This window comes from Hyaena hyaena, unplaced genomic scaffold, assembly GCF_003009895.1.
Source record: "Hyaena hyaena isolate Hyena2069 unplaced genomic scaffold, ASM300989v1 scaffold_51, whole genome shotgun sequence".
Taxonomy (NCBI): Eukaryota; Metazoa; Chordata; class Mammalia; order Carnivora; family Hyaenidae; genus Hyaena; species Hyaena hyaena.
The window spans coordinates 113573-141372 of NW_024080683.1; the positions used below are offsets into that span (position 1 = coordinate 113573).

The 27800-nt window shown below is 47.8% G+C and overlaps 1 protein-coding gene across 2 annotated transcripts in view; it reads left to right on the plus strand.

Annotated features, from left to right (window-relative positions):
- Positions 1 to 27800, plus strand: part of KANK1 (KN motif and ankyrin repeat domains 1) — a 140515-nt gene that overhangs the window by 72241 nt on the left and 40474 nt on the right. For both annotated transcript variants that reach the window (XM_039230805.1, XM_039230806.1), the window contains exon 2: positions 743 to 862. In XM_039230805.1, coding sequence (XP_039086736.1) covers positions 826 to 862 — 37 coding nt within the window. In that variant the 5' untranslated portion in view covers positions 743 to 825. The remainder of the gene's footprint in view (positions 1 to 742; positions 863 to 27800) is intronic.

Sequence of the window (27800 nt, forward strand, 5' to 3'; positions counted from 1 at the left end):
AAGGGCTCCTATGAATTAATCTTTTAAAAACGTGAAGGTCTGCTACAACAGCAACGACTTTGAAGTTGTTGAGCCAACGTCTGGGAAAGATGTTATATTTAAGAGCCAAAAAGGTTCAGGGCACCTGGGTGGCTCACCTCAGTTAAGCATCCAACTTCAGCTCAGGTCATGATCTCTAGGTTTGTGTGTTCAAGCCCCACATTGGGCTCTATGCTGACGGCTCAGAGCCTGGCAACTGCTTTGGATTCTGTGTCTCTCTCTGCCCCTTCCCTGCTTATGCTCTCTTCTCTCTCTCTCCCCTCTCTCTCTCTCTTTCTCTCTCAAAAATAAATAAACTTTAAAAATTTTTTGAAAAAGTACCAAAAATGGTTTATGGTAGATTTGTGGTAGGTAGATAATGATGCCCCTTAGGAAGCCCTTGGTATTTGAAGGTCACCTCCCTAAAAAAATTAAAAAAAAAAAAAAAAAAGTCACCTTTCTGGAGAAGCCAGTCCATCTCCCATGAGTATCATGTTGAGAGACCTGCCCTGGGTGTCTGTCCACAGGCGCATGTGCATGTATGTGAATCTCTCAGTGCCGAGTGGCGGGGCCGGGCAGCCATCACCCCTGTCCGCGGGCCCCCTCTCCCAACTCCAATTTGCTCTCTCCATTAGCAGCCATCTTTGTAAACAGATGTCTAAGATTTAGTGTTATACATATTTCTAAATGATCCGTTTTGATGGGGCTGTCTTTATCGTTTCAGGTGGATTGCATTTGGGAACTTGATGCCTAAAATTTACATGATTCTTCACTCCTTTCTGGACCTGTCATTGGATTCCAGCCAGCATGGCTCACACCACAAAGGTTAACGGCTGTGCCTCAGGTAACTCAGCTCTGGAGTATGTGTGTGCCTGCGTGTGTGTGTGCGTGCGTGTGTGTAAGTATATGCCTTGGCTCAAACTGATTTCTCATTTTTTCAATAATGGATTGACAATAGCAAGTTGCCTAGGTAACTGGACCTTCAAAGCAATTTTCTATCCATTGAAGCTAGTTGGGTTTTTTTGGGGGGGCGGGGTTGCTTTTTTTTTCTGAAAATCTCTTAAGAGAATTTGCTTTTTAACTCTAGAGTCTTGATGTGCAGAAATCAGGTAAATTATTACCCAAGTCAGTTCTATTGAAGTGACGAAAGAGAAATGTAAAATCCTGAGTGCTGATCCGAGTATAATGGGCACTCCTCTTGTGCCTCTTTATGCGGGATCGAGCGATGTGAGAGGAATTGGGTTTGGATGCCTAAAACCAATTCCTAGTATCCAGTCCCAAGCAGAGTTCATTTCGTGTTGCTGCACAAAGGGATAGAGGGGCCAGAGATGAGCTTGCTAGCTAGCGTGACTTTCCCAGAGAGGAATATGCAAGAAGCCCCGTCATGAATCATAAAGACTTGTGTTCTCACTGTTACTCTGCTCATGTTAGAGACCTGTACAGTGTATATAGCTCGTCCAGTATTGCTTATAAAGATGCGGGAGAAATTTAGAGGACAAATGCAGAGGAAATCCTCCTAAGAGACGACCACCTGTCCAGGATGGTACCCAAAGTGTCCGTTCCTCTCTTGAGGATCTTGAGATCTCTTGATCTGCCAGAGGGCAGAATGTGCGAGAACAGTGACTGTGTATGGAGCGCTACTGTGCGGAGTCTGAACCGGGTCCGGGCTGTGCTGCTCTGAACACTGGATCATGGAAAGAATGTGGAGTTGGAATCGGGAGATTTGAGTTGGAGTCCCGTCTCCAGCACTGACCTTGAAACACGGGGCAGGACCGTTTCTCCGGGTGTTAAAATACCAGTAAATGTGTCTACATGCAGGGACCCACATGAGCCCCAGAAACGGACTTGCAAGTGCCGTGTAAGCTGGCAAGCTCGGGGAAGGGCTGGAGCGGGAGGAGCCCACTGCGGTGACGTCCCCCGCCCACTTAGGTGGCTTTTTCCCTAGTGTCCCGGCTGCAAGCATCCCTGTGACAAGAACGCAGTAGCCTGCCCCAGACCCAACCCAGCCAAACTCCGTTTATTCTGGGACAACCTATCTCCTCTGTTTATTCTTTTGTGTGTCCTTCCTACTTGCCAGCTTCTCAGGACTTTGACAGATTCTGCTCAGGACTGCTGTCAGTGAGAAAAACTGGGGCGCCTGGGTGGCTCAGTTGGTTAAGCATTGGACTCTTAATTTCAGCTCAGGTCATGATCTCATGGTTTATGAGTTCAAGTCCTGCCCTGGGCTCTGCGCTGCCAGTGCGAGGCCTGCTTGCTCTCTCAAAATAAATAAACTTAAAACTAAAACATGAACAACAAAAATCTAACCTTTTTTTTTTTTTTTTTACAAATAGTTTATTGTCAAATTGGTTTCCATATAACACCCAGTGCTCATCCCCACAAGTGCCCTCCTCCATGCCCATCTCCCCCCTCCCCCCCACATCCATCAGTCCTCAGTTCTCAGCATTCAAGAGTCTCTCATGGTTTGCCTCCCCCCCCACCATTTTCCCCTTCTTCTCCCCCATGGTCCTCAGTTAAGTTCCTCCTAATCCTCCTATACGTGCAAACATATGATATTTGTCCTTCTCTGCCTGACTTATTTCGCTCAGCATAACACCCTCAAGGTCCATCCATGTTGCTACCCATGGCCAGATTTCATTCTTTCTCATACAAAAATCTAACCTTTAAATGAACACTCACAGGGTACCACATGGTGCCAAAGATGCTCTCCCTGCACTACCGTACTTAATCCCTCCCATACTCCTGTGACATCATACTGTCATCTCCACCACCGCCAGCAGCCCTCGGTGAGGCAGAGAACCTCAGTCACTTACGCTAAGTAAGAGAAGTCAGGATTATTCCTTGTGTCTAGTCAAATACTTGCTAAGGGAGGAGATTGAAATATTGTGAAATGTCCTGGGTGTTGTGGGTGAGTTTCAATCTCCCTGGATCCTCTCCTCCCTCCTCCCCCCCACCCCCACTTCCCACACGTTCAGAGGAAGAGGGGTGGAGTCATTGGTGCCTCTAGACCTTGACCTTCTGGCATGTCTAGCACAGTCCTGCCTTCAAGGGTTTAGATACACTTAGACTGCTTGCCCTCAGTTCCTTTTCCAACTTGACTATTCCTGAAGTGTCCCTTTTCCTTTCGTCCTTAAAGTCTGATGACCCAACTGTTACCTTTCTCTCTGCCTAGCAGGTCTGGGCGCTGAGTCCGGCAGCAAAGGGAACCTCTCTGATTTGTGACTCCTGGGCTATCAGGGTATGATTACTTGCTGCAGACAAGTGTCTGGACCAGGCAAGGGGCAGTTTTGTTTTCTCTAGTCGCCATGACCTTTGTAAGCAATCTGATTAGACACTCAGCCATACATTATTACTATAGTTACAGACACACACACATGCACGCATATATACATATATATGAGTCTCCTTTTAGAAAATTCTAAGATACAGAAGTTTAATGTTTTCTTAAAAAATAAAGCAAGAATTACTGGTAATGCCACCACCCACAAATAAATGTTCTACTCCTTTTCTGTAGTCTTTATTTTTATTTTTTAAATTTTTAAAAATTCTTTTTAATGCTTATTTATTATTTTGAGAGAGAGAGAGCACAAGCAGGGGAGGGGCAGAGAGAGAGAGGGAAACAGAATACGAAGCAGGCTCCAATCTGTCAGCACAGAGCCTGACATGGGGCTGGAACTCAAGAACCACGACATCACGACCTGAGCTCAAGTCGGATGCTTAACCGACTGAGCCACCCAGGCGCCCCTTCGGTATGGTCTTTAAATTTTAAATATTCCACACAGTTGAGATGATGCTTATAAAACCTATTATTTTTACCTTTTCTCTTTCTACTCTGTATTGCAAAAGACATTCCTGCCCATGTTAAAAAAAAGAAAAAGGCAAACTTGAACAACGCAAAAGTGTATACCGGTTATAAACACACTGTTTTGAAATGTAATTAACATAAGAACATTTACAGGCTGCAGATTTAGATGGGTTAAGGAGAGCTTCATGGCAACAAATGGCTGGTTACTGATCCTTCCCCTGAAAAAAGTAAATTATTTGGATAGTTCCTTAAATTTTTAAATGTGGAGCAAATTATGTGTTTTTTCTTTTTCGAAAGATAAAGTATGACATAAAATATGCTTCTTTAAACTTCACTTCCCCTCCCAATGTTGTGCCCACAAGGAGGCTCACCCACCCCTTCCCCTGAAAAAAATCAATGCTTTGGGCTCCATAGAACATGAGGAAAAATCCCCAATGAAGGTGGAGTCAGAGCATTGGCACGAGAAGTAGTTTTCATGGTCTTAGGAACAAAGCAGAAGCTGAAGAAGCCAGCTGAGAAAAATGCCACTTGGCCAACCACTGCCCTTGGCTGCCAGCACCTCTGAGGATGGACATTGCATATTCATTGTCCCTCTTTGAGAGTTGAAACTGAGTAAGGGACTATTCAAAGTCCTTTTATACTTGGACTTCCCCCATTGAGTCCTTCAGTGAATTGAATAAAAGGTATTAATTTAATTTTATTTTTTTAAAGTTTATTTTGAGAGAGACAGTGAGTAAGTAAGAGTGCAAGCAGGGGAGAGACAGAGAGAGGGAGGGCCAGAGAGGGGGAGGGGCAGAGACGGGAAGAGATAGAATCCCAGGCAGGCTCTGCCCTGTCAGCACGGAGTCCGACATGGGGCTTGAACTTACGAACTGTGAGATTGTGGCCTGAGCCAAGATCAAGAGTCAGGAGCTTAACCAGCTAAGCCACCCAGGCATCCCAAAAGGTACTGAGTTTAAAATAAGAGCAGTTAGTTGATGCTGTAATTTGTACATTTATTATAATAAACTTCAGGCATATAAATTATAATGCATAAGGGTGATATGACAGGTGTCTGCTTACTTACCACCTGGCTTAAGAAATAAACTTTATGAACACATGGCAGAGATGACCGAGGGTGTCCGGCGGGCCAGGCACTGTTCTGGGCACTTGGAATATGGCAGGGAGCAAAACAGGCCTTCGGTGAATGCAACTCCCGCTTTAGAAGACCTTACATTCTAGCGGAAGCTGAGGGTTCCTGTGGACAGAGCATCTGGATGAAGCAGAGGACTGGCTCACACTAAAAAAGCACGCACTGTGCATCTGAAATTCAGTTGTAGCTAGATGCCCTTTCTTCTTGTTTGCAACACTGGGCAGCCTCGCCTGGGCACCCCTTCCAGATTCATCTTCCTCCCTACAGGCCACCCTGTCCATATCAGTCTTTTGTTTTTGTGTTCCCTCTTTGCCACGAGATCTCCATCCTACCTCTGTTGACTGGTCCTGTGTGTTTTCATTCATTAAAACCACTTTATTAGGGTATTAGAACACCCTAATGTCACTTGTCAATGCGACAAGGTGCAAGCATTGTAAATTGCTCGGGACCGCTCCCTTTTCTTGTGTCCAGCGAGGAAGTGAGTGAGGGTTGTTGATTAGGAGGGTGCCTGTATCTCTGCACTTCAGGGATGGAGACGTCTGCTTTTTCTCAGGTGTCTGAATCAGGTTGCAAACTGGATGCACTGTTTACCTCTGTACACACTAATTAATGTTGGGAAACTTTAATAAGAGCTTAGCATCTCTTTAGAAGCTAAATGACAAGTGGCTTATTTGTCAGATGGAGATAATAATACCTGCCCTGCCTCCTTCACAGGAGTGTTGTGAAGGAAAGATAAAATGATGGCCATAAAAACACTTTTGACGATGTAAAAACACTGGTCAGATGTCGGGAAATCACTGCCCTTCTTGATCTGCTGACTCTTGAGTTCCTGATCTGAAACGCACCTACTGATTCAGATGTCACTGTTCAAGGTGTCATCAGATACGGTGATTTTTTTTTCCTTTTTTTTTTTTCTTCCTAGTTCTATAATCAGAGGTGTTCTCCGGTTCTGCATGTGTGTGTGTGTGTGTGTGTGTGTGTGTGTGTGTTTTGTTATCACATTAGCTAACATACAGCATGCTCTTGGCTTCGGGAGTAGGTCCCCATGACTCATCACTTACATACAACACCCAGTGCTCATCCCAGCAAGTGCCCTCCTCAGTGTCCATCACCCATTTCCCCTCTCCCCCACTCCCCATCAACCCTCAGTTTGTTCTCAGTATTTATAGGTGTCTTAGGGTTTACCTCCCTCTCTTGTTTTTAATCTCATTTTTTTCTTTCCTTCCCCTGTAGTCATCTGTTAAGTTTCTCACATTCCACATATGCGTGAAATTATATGATACCTGTCTTTCTCTGCCTGACTTATTTCACTTAGCATAATACCATCCAATTCCATCCACCTTGTTGCAAATGGCAGGATTCTTTTTTGTCACTGAGTAGTATTCCATTGTGTATATAAACCACGTCTTCTTCATCCATTCATCAGTTGATGGACATTTGGGCTCGTTCCATACTTTGGCTATTGTTGATAGCACTGCTGTAAACATTAGGGTTCATAGATACAGCGATGTTAAGGCGAGAGTTATATTACTGTCCTGTGTCTAACAGTTAAATGAAACAGATGAGTATTAGGCAGTAGCGTTTTATGCCTACCATCACCCAGCCTTATTCTTGATAATATTTGCCTTTGTTAGTTTTTTATAGTTTTCTCCCTTTTGCTGTTTCTCTTTTAAAGCTGATGTATATATATAATTGTACATATATAATTTCCCAGATAGCTATACATTTATTTACAGCACTTAGCGAATTGTGTTAAAAATTTGGTTGTCATTTTAAAGTCATACAGTCGATTTCATAAAACCTTGATCTTCTGGCCAGTTATCTGGCTCCGGGTTTTGTCACCATGAGGATCTTAAATGAGGTACAAAGGCCGCTGATAAGACGTGGTCAGACAGAGCCACTGGCTCCTGGCCAAGCAGGTCCAACACCACCGTGAGGTGCAGCCCACTCGATTGTGTAAATATTTTTCCTGGGCAGCAGCATTTCTCAAACAGAACTCTGAGCCCACTGCCATGAACCCGGCAGCAGAATTGCCTGCTGTTTGTCAAGTTCAGGCCAGTTTGCACGGACGGGTCTGGCTGGGACCACCCAGGGTTTTCTGAGACGGGCTGTAAGGAAGAAAGTCTCGGAGCCTGGCGGAGACGGCGAGTCAGTATGGTGAGTCTTAGTTCCGTCGCCTACGTTAGTGTTCCTCCGAAGGCACAACGTAAGCTGATGAGAGGCTGGGGGCTGCTTTGCTTCCTGAGTACCCTCCGGGACCTTTCAGGGTGTCCTGGAAGAGTCGGCTAGAGGATTAAACGTGTGTTGTGCTGAGTGTGCTTTGCTGAGTGGTGTGTTCAGTGGTGTATCAGAAGAGCAAAGGGAAACATCAGAGTTGCATAAAAGCATAGGTGAGGGCTAACGAGGGTCTTTTGGATTCCACTCGTCCCTCCTTTCAGACCGCAAAACACAAGTCACCCAGCTCCCACCGTTAGTTAATGGCTAAGCCAGAAGCTCAACACAGAGAGCCCTTTTCCTGTCGTCCCCGCATTCTGTTGGCATTAAAAACCAGAAGTGTGGTGTCTGTGATGCCCTTATTAAGCAGATCAAGGGGAAAGTATGCAGTTCAGGAAGCTCCGTGAAACTCAAAAGTAGGCCAGTTATGCATAAAATGTCCTCCGTGATAGAGGTTATGTTGAGAAGATATTTCCTTTCTTAGTGTGAATTAGCTCCTAGAGTGAAATTAACAAGCATATTAGTATTTAGTACATCACGCAGCCTCCCTTCCTTTGGTGTGTTTAATAATTGGATCTTAATTATATGTTTCAACTTTAAATGAAACTTAGTTTCTAGCTTATTAAAGGCTAATTTCACACTGGAGTTTATAAATGAAATAATGTATTTTCTTACATAGCGACGGTGTTTCAGAAGAGGTTTTTTTAATTTTTTTAACATTTTTATTATTGAGAGACAGAGAGAGATAGATCATGAGCAGGGGAGGGGCAGAGAGAGGGGGAGACACAGAATCTGAAAGAGGCTCCAGGCTCCGAGCTGTCAGCACAGAGTCCGACGCAGGGCTCGAACCCACAAACTGTGAGATCATGACCTGAGCCGAAGTCAGACACCCAATTGACTGAGCCACCACCCAGGCACCCCAGAATATTTTTTTTTAAAAAGTAGTAGTTACCCTTGAATTTCCTAATTGTTAAAATGCTGAGAGGCACGTGGGCGGCTCAGTTGGTTAAGCATCCGACTCTTGGTTTCGGCTGAGGTCATGATCTCATGGTTGGGGAGTTCGAGCCCCGCATGGGGCTCTGCACTGGCGGCCAGGAGCCTCCTTGGGATTCTCTGTCTCCGTCTCTCTCTGCCCTTCCCCTCATCCTGCTCTGTCTCTTTCTCAAAATAAATAAATAGGGGCGCCTGGGTGGTTCAGTCGGTTAAGCATCCGACTTTGGCTCAGGTCATGATCTCATGGTTCGTGGGTTCGAGCCCCGCGTCGGGCTCTGTGCTGACAGCTCAGAGCCTGGAGCCTGTTTCGATTCTGTGTCTCCCTCTCTCTCTGCCCCTTCCCAGCTCATGCTCTGTCTCTGTCTCAAAAATAAATAAACTATAAAAAAAATTTTTAAAAAGAATAAGTAAACATGAAAAAAGAAAGAAAGAAAATGCCAAGACCACCTACAAATAGGAGACCTTGCCTTGCAGAGAGTCACGTGTTTGGTTAATCAGAACCCCAGGATTCATCCAGCCTCCAGAGAGCTTCTGAAGAGTCCCTTCCTCCTCACGGCTCCCTTGTTTCAACTGCTCTCACCTCCTAAAGCTTCTGTTTTAACCCGTAGCCAGCTTCACCTTATACGTGTTGTTCCAAACCTCGAGTGAGTCATAATGGGCTAGGCATCATTCAGGTTTCACACAGGCGATTAAACTCTTCGGTTAAGCCAAGGAACAATGCCTTATCTTGCAGCGAGAGACAGCCTATGTAGATGTGGAAAGGGTCCTAGGTTCCAGCATCAGGCACAGACACACCCTCCATTTGGAGAATTCTGCCCGGATGCTCTGTGGGTACCATGAAGAAAGGAAAAAAAAATCCACACAAAACAAAAACCCAGCAGGGAGATGTGCTACGTTAAAAACTTGAGCTTCTGCTCTGTTTTTGAAGCTGCAGAGTGAGGCAAAGAATGAAAACAGGCCTTCCTACAGGATTTGGATTTGCTGTGCCTTGCTTACCCCGCAAACTTCCCATTGCGAGTACTGGTGTTTGCACTTCCCTCTTTCTTGAAGAGCTCGGGTGGGCTAGCCAGTTCTACGCTCGTTCGCCTCCTTTCCTGAGGTGTGCCTTCTTCCTGTTCCAGATCATTCCAGTTCATCCCTGTGTGCAGGTCCCGAGAAAGGTTTGTGTGGACTTGGAAAATGAGTGACTGCAGTTCTCCGTTTCTTTGGGGTCCTTCTCTGTACAAGGCTGTTTGATTTGATCTGCCCTGAAAAATATCAGCATAGATCTCGAATTCACAGAGGTCATAAATTCTTGCTGTTTCTTGACAATACACCTAAAAATTGCATCAAGTAGATTGCACGGAGAAGACCAATGGGGAAATCAGATTTCATAGGATTCATTCAAACACTTGTAGAAATTCTCACTTTAAAAAGAATGTTTGATGATTCTGTTTTTTCCTCTCTTGGCTTCTCTGCTGGCTATTTTTGGAATGAGCTGCAGCTGACTGACTCATTCCCATATGCTTTAGGAAAAGTATGCTCATGTTTTGTACATATATTTTTTAATATTTATTTTTGAGAGAGAGAGAGAGAGAGCAAGCATGAGTGGGGGAGGGCCAGAGAGAGAGGAGACACAGAATCTGAAACAGGCTCCAGGCTCTCAGCTGTCAGCACAGAGCCCCATGCAGGACTCAAACTCACAAACCACGAGATCATGACCTGAGCCGAAGTTGGACGCTTAATTGACTGGGCCACCCAGGCGCTCCAGGGTGCAGTTTTAGAGACTCAGTCTGGTTTTGCTTTGGGTTGCAATTTCCTGTGAATCCTGGAAACAAGAAATGTCTAAATATGCAGCCCATGTGTGTCTCCTTATGATCTCAGCTGGTATTTCTGTGTGTACAAGTGACCTCACAACTTAAAATAAGTATGTGGGTCTCTTGAGGATTCTTTTTTTAATAGTGACCAGATTTCTAATCTTAGCAGCTCTTAGAATGAGGTTAAATAATAGTCTAATATTCAAAAAGCCTTTCTGACCAACAGATAAGAAAAGCAGATTATAAACATGAGTGTAAACTGGGTCAGTGGGCAGATTACGGTATAGATAGGATGCAGCCTCATCGCAGAAGTTGAATCTGTGTACACTTACTTACTCTGTCTCCTTTGTGACTGGTAACTTTTCTCCCAGCTGGGTTGGAGGCTGTAGACATGATAGACAGTTTCACCTTGTGAGCCCTTATTTATTTATTTATTTTTTTATTTAATTTTTTTAATGTTTATTTTTGAGAGAGAGAGTGTGAGGCTCTCTGAGCTATCAGCACAGAGCCCCATGTGGGGCTGGAACACACAAACTGTGAGATCATGACCTGAGCCGAAGTTGGACACTTAGCCACCGGAGCTACCCAGGCGCCTCTGGGAGCCCTTACTTAAAGGAGGCGGTGCTTAGGGGCACCTGGGTAGCTAAAGCGGGTTAGGTATCCAACTCTTGATTTCAGTTCAGGTCACGATCTCACGGCTCGTGAGCTTGAGCCCCACGTTGGAGCTCGAGAGTCTCTCTCTCCCTCTCTGCCCCTCCCCCCTAAAATAAATAAACATTAAAAAAACAGAGGGGCTACTTGGAATCCTGGTTTATGGAAGCAATTTGCTATGAAGAGTCACAAGTACTGTGTTTGTTGTAGGTCATGTAGGTCATGAAAAAACATGATCTTATTTAAGTGAACAAGAGGTCTCCCCATGGGCACTTCTGTATTTTGGACGTGATCTCTTTTCCATAGAATCAAGAGACAGTCATGTGACGTTTCTGAATTTAGTCTCACCGTCTTTGGCTTCGTCAATAAATCCCATCAGCTTTGCAAATAATTTTGTGAAAACATTGATTCAGCTTGTGCCGTCCGATTTTCCCATCCCCGCCCGCTTCTCCGAGTGCCTTTTTCTCTTGGATCCCCTGCCTACAGAGTGAAGGCATTTTCCGTGTGTCTGTTCAGCAGGCACGCCAGGGCACACTGAAGGGGCTCCTGGAAGAAGAGGCGACGGATATCCCCAGACTCGGAATATAAGAGAGAGAGATGATATTGTAACCACTGATGAGCCCAGCTGGGTTGTATCCTTACGCCCTTAGTTATGCGCATCACCTGTTACTTTCTTCTGTCCAAAGCCAGGAATGTTCCTTCTTCCTCTGCCGTCAGTGTGTCCCCAGCCAAGTCCCTGCACCCACCCCGTGTGCTGATTGATTTCCTTTTCCCCAGCATTCCGGATTGATTGCCCGGGATTGATTCCTGACATTAACAAATCTCAGGAACACACGGTAGAGATGGTTTTTGGAGACACTGCATTCTGGCACGTTCCCACCCAGCTGGGAGGACAAAGGCTGATTTGTCTTCCCACGAGCTGGCAGAGGAGGCCTCGGTACCTGTGGGCTTCATGCCGTGTGTACCCCCGCCAGGACCCCGCCCCTGCGGGTGGTGAGTCAGCCCAACGATGCAATGCGCTCACTGTTGTCCGCTGCGTGCTAGGGTGGAGACCTGGAAGTGTGTGGGCCGGGAGGGGTGGAGGGAGAGGTTTGCATGTCAAACCATCCCAACAATGTAGCTTACAGGAAGAAAATTGCAAAACACTGAAGGCCTGAACCGCCAGCTTTTTCCATGGGCACCATGCTTTCCACAGATTCGAAGTGTGCCCCAGGGACAGCAGCTTGGCGGTGCGAGGGGGGAGCAGTCACCTCACACCAGAGGCATCTGTGGGCGGTTCCCTGCCACCCTGGCCGGGAAGGAGTCCCACGGGTTCCTGGACACCTTCTGCAGTCTCATGCATCACCCACACACGTAGCAGCTACGGGTTCCCCGAACAGGGCTGCTTGCATGATTGGGGCGCTAGAAAATAGCGCCTCGAACTTACAACACCTCGGCCGACTGATTTTCAATGAAGAAACTCCCGGCAGGAAATTTTCCATAAAGGTAAAGTGTGCTCAAAGCTGGGGGGTTTCCCCTCTGGGGCATTATGCTTTGCTTTTCTGTCCTCTGGCCCCTTTCATGATGAAAAAAGCAAACCTTCCAGACAGTGGTGCCTTTAAATCAGGGTGCAGTTTTGGAAGGACCAGAAGGAATGACAGAATGCAGTAAAAATACTTCAATGAGTTCCTTCATTCAGTAGCTCATGTTTATTTATTTTTTTAGCTTTTTTTTAATGTTTATTTTTGAGAGAGAGAGAGAGAGAGCACAAACAAGGGAAAGGCTGAGAGAGAGGGAGATACAGAATCTGAAGCAGCTCCAGACTCTGAGCTGTCAGCACAGAGCCCGACGCGGGGCTCAAACCGACAAACCATGAGATCATGACCTGAGCTGACGTCGGACGCTTAACCGACTGAGCCACCCAGGCACCCCTAAGAAGCTCACTTTTAATGACTACACCGAAGTTCATTTGGAGAAGGATGCTGTTTCCCTTTTCTGTGACAAGGACCAGCCCTGAGGTGGGGCTGTGAAGGTTGATCTTTCTCTCCCTTCCTTAGGATTTTGTTTAGCTAAGGATGGCTGGCAAGATTAAGGATCCATGGACTTCCTATTCTTGTGTTATTCTTTCTGTCTCTCTAAACATGTTAGCTTTCACTAACTTTATTCTCTCTTCACTCCTCTTAACTCTGGGCTTTTGTTTCTGGCCTTTCTTGCGTAGAAATCATGATCTATCTCTATTTCTTTGGTCCTGATGCCTGGAAAAATCATGGTGAGGGGCAGGGGGGACTTCCCAGCCATCCAGGACTCCAGGCGGCCAGAGACCAGCCCTGGGCAGCGTTGTGAAACAGGCAGGGGCTTCTGCACCGCCCCCGCTGCTGTCCCGCAGCCCACCTGCCCTGTTCTTTTCCTAGGGGCTTGCTCAGAGCTCTGTCCTCGTGACCTCGATGTCTTCCCATACCTGCTACTTGTCCTTCAAGACGTGCTTCCTCACTTTCGTCTTCCAGCAGGTGTTCTGAGGTGCTCCCTGGAGGACTTCACCCCTTCCTCTTCTGTATCCCTTGGAGAGCCCTGTCTTTTCATTAACCGTTACGGCTGTGGGCCTCACCAGGCTGTAAGCAGGGAGAGCTCAAGAGGCAAGAGACACACGGGCTTCACATCCAAGCAGCGCCGATTTGCAGTGCACCCGTTTTATGCCGGCATCATGCTAGGCCTTGTGTCCAGAGTAAGACCCAGGCCCAGTGCCTGCTTGAGAATCTGTGCAATTGAATTGAGCCCTGCTGTTTGCCCGCCTTACATCATTACACCTTTGACATTTCTCTCAGCCTGGGCTCCTGGATATGTTTCCTGGATGAGCAGGTGGCTTTCAGTGTATGGCACATACTCGCTTACAGGCTTCCTCCTCTTACCTCGTCACCAAGTGCAAGTTCACGTATCTGCTTTCTCCCCATCCCGTGCTCTAGGGTAGGTTTGAAATGATAGTGTCTGTTAAGTGCCTTGGGTTCCGGGGCGAGGTGACCAGGTATAATGTGGCTGTCCGGGGAAGATTATTGTCAAAGGCCGCTTGGAAAGTTCTTTCTAGCTCACATGGCCTCTTTCTTGTCAGTGACCCAGCCGGAGAGAGGATGTAAAGCTCCAGTCACTTCCTTTTGCCCCGGGCTTGTGATCTAGTCTGGTTCGGCAGGCTGGTTGGAACTGGCAGGCTGCCTCTGAGGTCGGGAGTGTGGTGGGTCGTTTGGCCAGCTTTCTTCCCACCATTCTCTTGGGGAGGGGTCGACAGATCCCTGCCCCCTTTCCAATGGGAGGAAATGAACCGTTCTTTAATTAAGTAAATAATTATTAAGTAAGTTATAATTAATAAATTATAATCATTATAAACTATAAATTTTAATTATAAATGAATATTAGACTGTTATTGTTGGTGGTGTTTACAGTCATTGTGGCCATCTACTTTAGAGTCTTAATCCCCTTACTTATTTTCATGCCTCTCAGTTCATTTTGTCACGGGCTGTTTTCAAAGCTGATTTCAAGACTCAAGTGAAACTCTATCTTGAGAGAGTCACTTGTCGAAGTTTGAGGAAGTAATAATCACGGGGCACCCCTGACTGTAAAGAAAGCCTGTCGTGTAGAAAATTTCAGGGTGACTCCGGTGTTAGGACTTAGATGTGTTCAAGGAAATGCACTTTGTTGAGCAAAGTGTAGCAGAGACAGAGGATTCCCCCCCTGGCCTTTTTGGACAGGCCCATTGCTCAGAATGTCCTTGTCCGAGTATCACTCTCTCGGGTCAGAATGTCACACGTCTGCTGGGCACACCCTCCTCGTGTTGACCGTGGCCTCTCCTTGGAAAATCTCCCCTTACATCACACTTTAGAAAGAGCAGATCCTTCAAATCCAGGCATGTAAAGGAGGAGTCCTACTCCAATCCCCAACGCTGCACACACCTAACAGGAGGAGAAAGAGCTAGAAGCCCTCGCCGGACCCGTCCGGTAATCCCCGTCAAGTGCTGCGGCAGGGGTGGGTGGAGAAGGAGCCAGCAGGGATGTGGAAGGGAGATCCTCCCACGGCTCCCCCTCCCTGGAGTGAGCTTAGACATCAGCTTGTGCGTCGGTCCATCCCCATTCCGGGAGCCCAGGAGGGGTGAAGCAGCATGGTAAGGAGTTTGAATTCCATAGGGTTGGGAGGGAGGCAAGTCTACAGCATGGCAGGAATAACCCAGGCGGTCCTCGAGCGTGATAGCACAGCGTCTGCTTTCAGTCTGTCTTTTTCAGAGGAATTCTTACAGTTAGGACTTCTGCACCTTCAGGTTACCTACAGGAGAAATGGTGGTAGGGACTCCAGGCTCTTGTCTTTATCTTTTTTTTTTCTTTTAATGTTTATTTTTGAGAGAGAGACAGTGTGAGCAGGGGAGGGGCAGAGAGAGAGGGAGACACAGAATCTGAAATAGGCTCCAGGCTCTGAGTTGTCAGCACAGAGCCCGACACGGGGCTCAGACTCACAAACCTTGAGACCATGACCTGAGCCCAAGTCAGATGCTCAATGGAATGAGCCACCCAGACGCCCCTTTATTTTTTAACAAAACATCATAATGATAAGAGAGCTAAGTGAAACACAAGTGGTTAAATTAATATGCAGCACAATTAAAATTGTTTTTCTAATCTGTCTTATGGTTTGCTCCAGTAAGGACTCTTGTTAATTAAGGGCGCCTGGCTGGCTTATTTGGTGGAGCGTGCGACTCTTGATCTCAGAGTTGTGAGTTCGAGTCCCACGTGGGGTGTAGAGATTGCTTTAAAAAAAAAAGTCTTTAAAAGATAATCAAATGGGGAAGAAAAACAGTTGGTCACCTGGAAAATGGGAAAGGAAAAGGCATGGGGCCAGGACTGAAATTGTGCCCTAAATGGATACGTGAAGCCCTTGCTGTGTGTCGGACAGGGGCCTGGGAGGGTGTTCCGTTCGACCAACCCAAGGTTTTGTTTTAATTTGAGTTCATTGCCAAGATTTTTCAAATTAGGTAATTTCACATAAAAATACTAATTTCTTCAGCTTCTCTTGAAAAGTCAAAGAGTTCAAGTGTCAGCTGGCTGTTGTCCCTGCACGGGCCAAGTGAGCTGCACCAAGCAGGTGCTCGCTGCCCCCCCCCCGCTGCCCGGCCCCCGGCTGCCATGGACCCTCCTTTGAATGGCCGGCCTGGGCTCTGAAGGTATTTGGACCCTGAGGGTAATTGTATGCTTAAGGGGCTGCCCCCAGTTTGGCCTTCAGCCCCCTGTGAGCCCAAAGGAAGAATAGACTGACTTACAGATTTTGCTTGGCTTAAAGCAGAGGGCCTCATTTCTGGCTTCAGTATAGACTCACCTGGGGAACCTCTCAAAATGCTGATGCCTCTGGCTCTGCTCCAGGAGATTGTGATTCACTGGGGTGGGGGGAGGGTGCGGGCAGCTCAGCATTTTTGAGAACAGCTCCAGGCAGTTTAATTGTGCAGTGGGGCTGAAAACTTCTGGCACCCAGGGTGCCTGGTCTGGGAGGTCCCGATGTTGGCACTTGGACCTCGAATGCTGAGAGTGATGTCATTGCGGTGACCCCTCCGGCCCCGAGTCCTGCCTCAGCTGTAAGACAGCATGGGCGCAGCGTCTCTGGCCCTGGTGCACACCGCTTTCAAAGGCAAGGGTAACACGCAGAATTGGGCCCCTCTGGAAGGAATTAAGATAGCTTGCTGGGCTCTGGGCGCTGCGGGCTGGGGACGCGCCCCTCGTGGAGATGAAGACGACATGCTCCTCTGAGTCTGTGCCTGCAGAACAGGGACAGAGGCAAGCACAGGGTCTTCTGGGAGCCTGGATGGAAGAGGCGGCCGGAAGGATGAGGGATAACTTCAGACAGAACTGATACTTCAGCTGGTCTGTAAACTAGAACTTTGAGAAGGTCTGGAAGACACCTCAGAAGGGGAAGGAACAATCCAGGGGCGCCTGGGTGGCTCAGTCGGTTGAGCGTCTGACATCGGCTCAGGTCATGATCTCACTGTCTGTGAGTTCAAGCCCCGCTGTGGCTCTGTGCTGACAGCTCGGAGCCTGGAGCCTGCTTCCCATTCTGTGTCTCCTTCTCTCCGCGGCTTTCCCGTCTCTATCTCTCAAAAAGAAATAAACATTAAAAATACTTCTTAAAAAAGAAAAATAATAATTTTTAAAAATAAATCCAGAAGGGGAAGGAACAGTCCAAGCCAACGCATGTTCCTTCTCCCCCCACTTCAGAGTTTCCAGCTCCCTGCCCCCCCACCCCCCCTGCATCTTTCTCTGCCCTCTGAGGGTACAGGAAAGAAGATGCCCTGTATGTGGCTTTCCCATCCTGGGTAGTAATCGCCCAGTCGTGGAGGAGCAAGCGGTATGGATGCCGTAAGCTTCATCTGTAACACACCAGCCCTCATACTTAGCGCATGGGGTGGTTATGTAGTTGAAGTGAGTTCACACTGGTTGGATGTGCCCAGAACAGTGCGGTCCAGAATGGTGCGCAGTGGGTGGTGGGGATAGACGGGGGCGTCTGTGAGGCCGGAAACGTGTTGGTGACCAGTCACCAGGAGAAGAGAACGTACTAGGGGAGGAAGGTAAATTCAGGGTGTGCCCGGAAAATCTGCATCTTAACACGTGCACTTGGGTTTTATCTCTGGACTAGGGGTGAGCCCCCCCCACCCCCCGGAGAGAAAAGTCTTGATGCAGTAATCCTGCTAGGTAAGCATCAGCACTGGGGATTCAGCAGGGCCTGACTGCAGCCTCAGTGCCCTGCAGCCGCCACCCAGGGGACACACACTGCTGTCACAGAAGGCTTTTGTCTGCAGTCTCTCTCTCCCCTATCGCGCTGGCTCGCAGCCTTGCCGGCTCCTTTCCACCTGTCAGAGGAAGAGCCTTGAGTACGTCCGTGTTCTCCCAGGTTTCGCTTGGATGCTTCTTTTGTACATAAATTAAGAGAGAGTAAAGGCCGACAGGTGTGTCTTTCTCCCTGCAGAGGAAAGCTGTGTGACCGGCACTTTCCAGGCAGAAGGCGCTCCCATGTCTATTGTTCACCCTTTCCATTCTCTGTCATCTGTAGCAAAGGACTAGCTAGGTATTTGCATCCTCTGACTCTTCTGCTTAATGGAGGCTCACATACAAAATAATTACTTTCCGCTGTTTTCTTGAACATTTATTTATTTTTGAGAGAGGGCGAGTGGGGGAGGGGCAACAAGAGGCAAGGACAGAGGATCTGAAGTGGGTGCGGGGCTCGAACTCACGAAGGAACCCTGAGATCATGAGCTGAGCTGAAGTCGAACGCTTAACCAGCTGAGCCACCCAGGCGTCCCCTCCCACCCCGCTTCAGCTGTTTTTACAATAAGCTATATTCTTAACCAGAACACAATGTTGATGGAATAAAAATGGAGCAGAATCCTCTTTTACAGGATTAAGAAACACTACGTTCAGATTCATCCGTTTAGTTCCTAAGAACAAGCCTTTTGACCGTAATACTTAGTTTGGAATGTAATAGTGTGACTGAATAATACCACAGTTTTCTCAGAAGTATGGAGGAAAAAAGTTTCTCTGTTAAAGTTTCTCTGTAAAACAGCCCAAGGGAATTTTTAGTATGATGGACATTTCCTAAAACTGGATTATGGACATGGATTCCATAACTGTATACATTTACTAAAACTTGCCAAGCTATATACACTTTTAAAAATGGGTAAATGTTATGGTATGTACGTATCTCAGTAAACTCGCTTTGAACCCCCCAAAAGGAAGAAAGTTTTTTCATTTTTAAGTTTATTTGTTTATTTTGAGAGAGAAAATAGCACGTGTGCGTGAATGTATGAGTGGGAGAGGGGCAGAGAGGGAGCGAAACAGAATCCCAAGCAGGCTCCTCACTGTCAGCACAGAGCAGGGCTTGAACCCACGAAACCGTGAGATCATGACCTGAATGGAAACAAGGAATCGGATGCTTAACCGACAGAGCCACCCCAGGTGCCCCCTTAACTCAAATCTGTTACCTAATGTAGGTGTTGTTGAATAAAATAACTTAGAATTATTTGGACCCTATGTTTCAGACTATCTGGCAGTTGAAGCTTTGTTCTTAGTTTATTATTTTTATTTGAATCAGTTTTTCCATTTGTCGTAAAACAAGCCCAAATGAGTCCCGCACTGTCTTAAAAACGTTTGGTCATTGTAGCTTGACACAGAAAGGTGTGTGTCCCAAAGATTAGCATCCAGCCACCAGCCGAGGGCCAGGATGATGGAACAAGAAGGTAAATGGAGTGAGACTCAGGGCATGTGCAGGCACTAAAAGGAACCAGTCGTACGAGGCAAATTCAATGGATTCTTGAAAAAATTTTGCCTTTCTCTGCATAGCTGTCCGCTGTTACGAATTTTGCAAAGCAGGCCCTTTAGAGTCACCCTAATCTTTGTTAATCTCTCCTTTATTGTCTAGAACGGGTTTTGCTTGTTTGCCCCATAGTCAGAGTTCAGTAAACCTGGTTCTACTAGAGTCACTGTTTTTCTTAATTTATTTATTTTGAGAGAGTGAGGGAGTAGAGGAGAGGCAGAGAGAAAGGGAGAGAGAGAATCTCAGGCAGGCTCTGCACTGTCAGCATGGAGCCTGATGTGGAGCCCGAACCCACCAACTGTGAGATTGTGATCTGACTGAAACAAAGCATCGGACCCTTAACTGACTGAGACACTCAGGCTCCTCCTACCAGAGTCACTTTTATCCACTGCTCTGAGGCACAAGTGAAGAGCAGGTTTTAAAGTACCTTTTCTTGGGGCTCCTGGGTGGCTCATTCAGTTAGGCATCCGACTTTGGTTCAGGTCACGATTTCACGGTTTATAAATTTAAGCCCTGTGTTGGGCTCTGTACTGACAGCTCAGAGCCTGGAGCTGCTTTGGATTCTGTGTCTCCCTCTCTCTCTCTGCCCCTCCTCTGCTCATGCTCTGTCTCTCCTTCTCTGTCTCTGAGAAATAAACATTAAACATTTTTCAGTAATAAAGTACCTTTTCCCTCCCTCCCTCCCTCCCTCCGCCCCCCCTTTCTCTCTTTCTCTCTCTTTCTCTCTCTTTCTCTCTTTCTCTCCCTTTCTTTCTTTCTTCCTTTCTTTCTTTCTTTCTTTCTTTCTTTTTTCTTTCTTTCCTTCCCTCCCTCTTTCTTTCTTTCTTTCTTTCTTTCTTTCTTTCTTTCTTTCTTTCTTTCTTTCTTTCTTTCTTTCTTTCTTTTCTTTCCTCCCTCCCTCCCTCCCTCCCTCTTTCTTCCTTCCTTCCTTCCTTCCTTCCTTCCTTCCTTCCTTCCTTCCTTCCTTCCTTCCTTCCTTCCTTCCTTCCTTCCTTTCTTTCTTCTGTGTATTTAAACCATTAGAGGAGCATATCACTCAGGTTTTAAACCAGAAACAAAAGGTTGCTGAAAGATGTTATCATCCTAAAACAGAATGCACTTGCTTGGGAACTAATTCTGTCTCTGAAGGTCACGTGATCGAATTGGGATAAAATGTTTAAGGGAATATGAAAGAAAAAAAAAAAGGCTTCGGTCTGTAGTTTACAACCAGGATTGTTTTTAGCCTTCAAATTGCATGTTGCATTGCAGAAGAATAAACCCGCCTCCAGCCCAGCCTCGGCTCAGCGTTCGACTGAATCATTTCCTTCAGCAGAAGCTGCTCAAAGTTCCAACCAGGAACTTTCTCAGCCCAGGAGGCTTTGGGGGGAGGGAATACGTAGGGGGTGAGGCAGCGTGTACAGAAAACATTTGCAGCATCTCTGAGTTCTTCCTAGAATTAGTAGATTTGCAACTATACTTTAAGGTTATTAGCATGTCGCGTGTCTAAAGAAAATGAGGAGAGTGTGTTTGAAAAATCAGAGGGGGCACGGGAGAGCTACCTCTATCTCTTTATTCGTTAAGATCCTTGCGAGCGGGGTTTATCGGGTGGCAGTTTTTGCTATCTCACTGACGCCTGGAGTGCTGGAATTAAACCCCGCAGCCAGCAGGCTGTGAGTTGGTCAGGAAATTCCAAATGGGTATAAATAAATTCTCTACAGCAGCTCCTGGGCTGTCTGCCTGCTAATGTGTGTAGTTCCTTTAATGATGAGGGAAGTATGCTAGCAGACTTGGCTTCCTGCTGGGTGAAAATCATAGTTATTTTGTTCCTGGGTAGGTAAGTAAGAAAGCCCTAAAGAAGAAAAGAGAGGAGAGTGTGAAGGGGGGGCGGGCGGTGGTGGGGAAATAAAACTCAAGCGCTAGGTGTTACAAAAAATATTTGCTTTTCTTACAAGCTGGAGAGGAGAACTCAATACTTGATTTGTGGTTCATTTATAAATTCAGCTTTAGCTATGGCTTCAACATAAAGATGTCATTGTCATGGTAGTGAAAGGTTGCACACGGATACTAAGGTTTGAGTTTCTACGTTGATGGTGTGTTTCAGTTCCAGAATTTCCTCTTTTGTTGCTAAATCCATTTTTGGTTGTTTGTTTTTAGCTGTGTGTTTCGAACAGGGAGCCATTCTGTGGGCCTTAAAAGCTGGCTGCTTGTCCTTACACAAACACTGTAAAACAAAATAAGGGCTGTGATTCATACAATTACTTCAGTTCTGTCCCCCGCCAGCCCACTCCCCCGAACCCCATGCTGTTCGGTTTGAAAAGCCCTTTCTGTCCCCGTGTTTTGGCTTGTGTGACTCGCCTGCTTTCCACAGAATTACCCTTTGAACTGCCACATTTCCTATATTTATACTTAGCGTGAGATGTTTTTTCTGAAGAAAGTTTGGGAAACAGCATTCAGTCCCCAGGCTTCCTCTGTGCTGTGCGTGCGTGACAGATACTTTAGGCTGTGTTTCAGCGGTGTCTCCTCATGCGACACAGTGGACGTGAGAGGGCAGGGCCCCAGTGGGCGAAGAGTCAGTACTGAAGGGCCCCACTTCTAGACCGGTTTGGGGTAGAGTCGCCGCCTCTTAGAGTTGGCACGGAGCACTGGAGAGGAGGCCGTTGTGCAAACCTCGAGGCCCCTGCAGCGTCACGTGCTTCCTTCACACAAAGTGCCTTTGATCAAGACATCGCTCACTCCGTTCCCAGGAACATAACCCTTTCCTCCTCCTCCCCTCCCAGCTGCTCACCTGGAGGCTGGCTTCTGGACTCTCGCGACATGTCCAGGGCAGGACTGATGAGGCAGCAAGGAGTGGGGGGGGCTGCATTCGGGGCTCGTTAGGCTGTGCCGGGGGATGCAGTACATCGGGGAAGGTGCTGCAGAGCAAAGGGGCAGAGAGCGAGGCCACGGACACTGTCTGAGCCCACGGGGTCTGACGCCTGCCACCATCAGCCGCTTTCTTTGCTCGATCACATTGCGCGCAGTGTGATGCCATTGTGCGTGCAGTATAGTCACAGGGTCGTGGTCTGGAAGAAAGTTCCCTGGCATAGCAGAGTCCCGCCAGCCCTCTCTTTTTACTCATACCAAGCCTGTCTCAGCTCTGTGCCGTCCCGGCCCCTGCTGCCCGTTGCTTGTCTGTGACCTGGGAGATATTTATAGCTCTTGCTCCTGTTTTATGAAAGTCATACCTTCCCCAGTTTAGGCGAGCCAACCTAGACTGTCCCAGAGATGTGCTCCGTGTCCTGAAGCACGTATCTCTGCACAGGGTGTTACAGAGCACTTTACTCTTGGGACTTTAGTAGAGCTGGAAGCCTGAGATGGTTCAGAAAAATTAGTGCATACTCATGTCCCCTTCTGATGAGGAAGGAATGTCTTAATTTGGCCATAAGTTATTTAAAAAAAATTTTTTTAACATTTGTTTGTTTTTGAGAGACAGAGCATGAGTGGGGGAGGGGCAGAGAGAGGGGAAGACACAGAATCCGAAGACAGGCTCCAGGCTCCGAGCTGTCCGCACAGAGCCCGACGCAGGGCTCAAACTCACGGACCGTGAGATCATGACCTGAGCCAAAGTCAGACGGTTAACCCACTGAGCCGCCCCCACCCCCAGGCGCCCATGGCCATAATTTATTTTTAAAGGTTGGGGATGTTTGTCTACTTTTACTCCTGTTTTATGTTACCTCGTTCCGGCATAACTGGTGCGGGCCCAGGACTTACTCTCCCCCTCACCGGCGCCTACCCTCCATGTCTCCCCTGTGTTCCCATATGCACATGTCATGCACGGCCCACCTAGCATCTCCCCTATCCACTCTTGAAAGCCAGATCCAACGTAGGCCTCAAAGTTTCAGCAACCTCGTTGGCTAAACACCTCAGGCCCTAGCTTCCTGCAGCGTGGGAGAAGAAGCAAGGTGCCGGGGACGCATTCCAGGTCATCAGGGGTGCTTCACCCAGCAACGGAGGCTGATCAGTCGTAGTAAATAATAACAGACCGGATCTAAGCAGTGCGCAGCAGCATCATGAGGCAGGTCTGTTATTTTCCCAATTATACAGCCAAAATAGGATCTAACCTCCCAACAGCTGGAACGTGGTGGAACCAGGATTCAGTCCCAGGCCGACTGGCCCCAGAGTGCCTGCTCTTAATCATTACATCTCTTCCTCCACCCGTCCTTATCAGTCTGTAGATGCCTAGACGTGGAGTTGTGCATTTCCGTGTACATGCACTCTGTGCACCAAGCGCTCAGGGATAGAAAAAGAAATTCTACCCGGTTCCTGCCCACTACCTGAGATGCCATCTGGTTGGGGAAGACCCACCTGAGCAGCAGTGTGTATAGGCAAAGTGCTTTAGAACAGAGGAAGGGAAGTGACCAGCTCTTCCCAGGGCAGAACACTTGGGGGTAAGTGAAGCTTTGACAAAGGATGGGCTGTTTGGGCTGGGCCAGGACAGTGCAGCTAATTCTGACAGATGGGAAGGGCAGTGGCGGGTGGGGGGGGAACAGAATGAACGAAGGTGATGAGGCTTGAAGGTTGTTCCGTGGCTTGTGGTTGTGGCTTGTGGTTCGGAGTGAGAAGGAAACTGGGAGGTGCTGGTTTGGGGCCAAACTGAATTGAGAAGCCCTTGGCGTTTCCAGGGATACTTCAAACAACTGTAAAATTCATCAAAGAATATGTAATACAGAAGAGCAGAGGCATCAGGCTCCGATTAAAAACCAAACCAAACCAAACAAAACAAAACACCAGGTTGTCTTATTCACTAAAGACATCAGCGAAGAGAGCTTACTGTCATCTCTAGGCTCTGCATCTACATTTACGTATATGTATAATTGACTCTGAAATAACTTCACACTTGGGGAAAGTTTACAAAGAGGTTCTCAAATGTCCTTCACCCAGGTTCAGATTCCCCGGTGGTTGACGTTTTACCGCATTTGCCCCGTCTCCTGTGTGTGCATGTGTGGGTGAAGCATGCATATGCCTTATCTCTGTAAGTCTCCGTCAGCTAGAACCGTTCGTGGACTTCTCCTTTCTTGCATGACCTCAATGGTTTTAAGGAGAGATCTTCTGAACTAGAGGGTGTTATGCTGAGTGAAATAAGCCAGGCAGAGAGGGACAGATACCATATGTTTGCACATATAGGTGGGTTAGGAGGAACTTAACGGAGGACCATGGGGGAGAAGAAGGGGAAGAATAGTTGGGGAGAGGGAGGGAGGCAAACCATGAGAGACTCTTGAATGCCAAGAACAAACTGAGGGCTGATGGGGGTGGGGGGAGGGGAAGAGGAGGTGATGGGCATGGAGGAGGGCACTTGTTGAGATGAGCACTGGGTGTTATATGGAAACCAACTTGACAATAAACTAAGGAAGAAAAAGATGTCAGAAGCTTCAGGGCGCCTGGGTGGCTCAGTGGGTTAAGCGTCCGACTTCAGCTCAGGTCATGACCTCACGGTCCTTGAGTTTGAGCCCTGTGGTGGGTTCTGTGCTGACAGCTGAGAGCCTGCCTTGGATCCACTGTCCCCCTGTCTTTCTCTGCCCCTCCCCACCCCCACTCTGTCTCAAAATAAACATTAAAAGAAATAAAAAAAAAGAGAGACCTTCTTCTGCTCTGTAGGATGCCTTTCAGGTAGGATCCATCCACGTGTCTAGACTGCTGCCATGCCTTCTAGACAGGAACACCGGGGAAAGAGCCCTCAGGGGAACATGACATCAGCCTTGACCGCCTGGTCCAGTGCATGTCTGTCAGCTTCCTGCAGCGCAGAGTCACCATTGTTTGCCTTTGTGACCGATGAGTATTTTATGAGAAGGTAGAATGAACCAGTACCCCGTTCTTCAGCGGGAAGTCTTTGTTCGTAAGCGTTAGTGCCCAGTGGTGAGGATTCCATCCCAAATCAGCCACTGTCACGATGGCTATTAAGTGATGATTTTCTGTTTTCATAATTCCATTATTTGTTTGTTGGCACTCTGGTGTATTTGTTAGAACATCCTGGGCTCGGAGGTCCCTGATTTATTCACTGGGGTATAATCTGCTATATCATCAGTCACAATATTTTGATGCTGAAATTCTCCCCAAGTGAGACAGTGAGAAACCCAAAGAGAGTTTCAGAGCCAGACGGATGTTGTCTTTAAACTGCTGATCTGAGGGGCACCTGGGTGGCTTAGTCATTCAACTCTTGATTTCAGCTCAGGTCATGATCTCATAGTTTGTGAGTTCGAGCCCCACGTGAAGCTCTGTACTGACAGTGTAGAGCCTACTGGGATTCTCTGTCTCTCTCTCCGTCTGCACCTCTCTCTGTATCTCTCAAATAAATAAACATTAAAAAAAATAAATAGCTGATCTGAGGTACGCTGACATTTGAGAATAATAGGTGACTCGTGTTCTCTGAGTTCTAGATGTCGTACACACCTCAGGCCATAGGGGTCACCTGCAGCGAGATCCTTGCCGGGCGGGCAGACTGTGACAGGTGCCTCCAGGGACCTGAAATTGAGCTCGTCAGAGACCAGCTTAGTGAGTGGAAGTCTTGGATTTTCAGTGCATTGCTTAAGTTCTCCCAGATCCTGTCCTCTCTGTCGTTAGCCTCCCCTGTTGGGTGAACTGGCCCCTGGCCAGGTGTGGGTCAAATATCAGCTTGGACGGGGGGCACTAAGGGGTGGTGATAACTCGCTGTCCTGTGTCCTGTCTCTCCCCCTCCCTCCTGCACAGAGGCACTTGCTCACTGTCCAGGGCAGTGCTGCCTTCGCTTCACAGACATGGTCAAGTCCGTGCTGCCCCCGTCTAGAGTTTCAAGTGCAGAGCAAGTTGGTACCCTGCACCTCAGAGCCAGTTAGGTCAGACAGACCCTCCCCCGTGCCACACCCGCCCCTCCCAGATTAGATTTATCATGTTTTAATGCCCTTCAGAAAAGGAAATCCTATCATTTTCCTCACCAGTGAGTCATCCGCTGCTTTAAAGAAAAATATTTTCTTTTTTGATAAGCATGAGGTCATGGATCGAGCCCCAGAGGACGAGTCGCTGTGAGCCGACCCTGGTCTCCAGCCCAGCCCAAAGCAGCTGAGATTTGTCAAACCCTCTCCATTTCCTCTTCAGGATTTCGGGGGAAGGCCTAGGCCACGGGTCCTCCCAAATGCACGTTCCGAGCTCCGGTAGTTTTAGCACTATGACGAGCCCTCACTATCGAGTTGTTTTAAAACTCACACCATGCAGGGAAACGCATGATACCAAGAGAAGAATTCACAGGGACTTGGGAGCAATCCACGGACGCTCATCGAGGATGCTGAAGCGAACTGTAATCCGACTCCAGCATCCAGCCTGAGTGTTCTTATTAAAATGCACATCTGATCAGTTCACTCCCTTGTTCAGAACCCATCTGTAGCTTCCCAGGGCACTTAGGAAAAAGTGCCTCCCAGCGCCCTGCGCGGCTGGGCCGAGGCTCCCTCTCTGCCTGGCTTGGGGAACAGCCCTTCTGTTCAGTGTCTAAAAGTGGCAGGTTTTACATGTGCAGTTTCTTTATCGGGACTTTCCCCCACCCCCTCCCCACTCACCCTGCAGACACACACCCTCCCTGCACCATGTGTGTCCTCAAATACAGCATTCTGCAGAGCACTCCAGACTCCCTCCGGGCGGGGTCCCCGCTCCGGGATCCCCGCTCCATGTCCTTCATGTTCCCCGTGCCTGTCTTGCACAGCATTCCTCTCCCACTCTCTCCTTTTCCGTCTCCGCCTGTACAAGTTGCCCCAATCAGGCTCTGTGTCTGATGTGCTTATTAGCTCACGGGTTTGGTACATGGTAGGTACTTATTAAGTATTTACCGAATGGAAGAATAAAATCCTTCTTTCAGTCTGCTCATTGCATCTTCCCTAGCTCAGCCTGCCCTTTACGGGGTGTGGGATTGTGGAGCCAGGATGGGAAGGGGTGGTAATGGGAGATGGGGGGAGATGGGGGGTGCTGTGCAGGTTCATGTCTGTGGGCACAGGATAAAAAAGCAGAGATGAGATTAGCTGCGAGACGAAGTCTGAACATTTAGAGGGAGAAGCCAAAAGGAGCTGAAAAGAGTTACGGAGACAAGAAACAATACCACATCGCAGCCTGGCCGTATCAGCAAACCAGGCCTTTGTAATTGCAGTTCTGTATGTGACAGGTCCCAGGCCTGGGATTTCCCATGAACTCCTGGCTTACACTTTTGCTTTCTTTACTGTTGTCATTTTCCGCACCCAGAGCATTTGGGTAGCTGTTCAAAGCAGCTGCCACCTGAAGAAGTGTAGGTGACATCAGGCAGGGCCGTGGAACAGGAACTCAGGCTCGACGGAACAGGCCGTGATCAGTGGTGCCGATCACGTGGATGCAAGGATGGTAGGTTTGTCACCTGGGAGGGGCGAAGAGCCGGCGTCAACGTAAGTCTGGTGAACGAGAGAACAAGAGGAAATCTCACGTGTCCTACATTATTTTTTTTTAATGTTTTATTTATTTCTAGGAGAGAGAGAGAGAGAGACAGCGTGAGCAGGGGAGGGTCAGAGAGAGAGGGAGTCACAGACTGAAACAGGCTCCAGGCTCCGAGCTGGCAGTCAGCACAGGGCCCGACGCGGGGCTCGAACCCACGAACCGCGAGATCATGACCCAAGCGAAAGTCGGACGCTCAACCGACTAAGCCACCCAGGCGCCCCGTCCTACATTATTTTAAAGCAGAATGAGGAACACTTACATCGTTCCCCTTTTTACTGTGGTTTCTCTACCAGGGGTGTTTCTTGTAGATTTGGTGCAAGGAAGGTCCTTGGGGCTGAAAATTTTAACGTTAACAGTGTCATCGGGAGAACTTTCCGGTTAAACCTGTCCGGAAGTATCTATTCCACTTTGCTCTCTTGTCTGTCCCACTGAGTCGAGCTTAGGA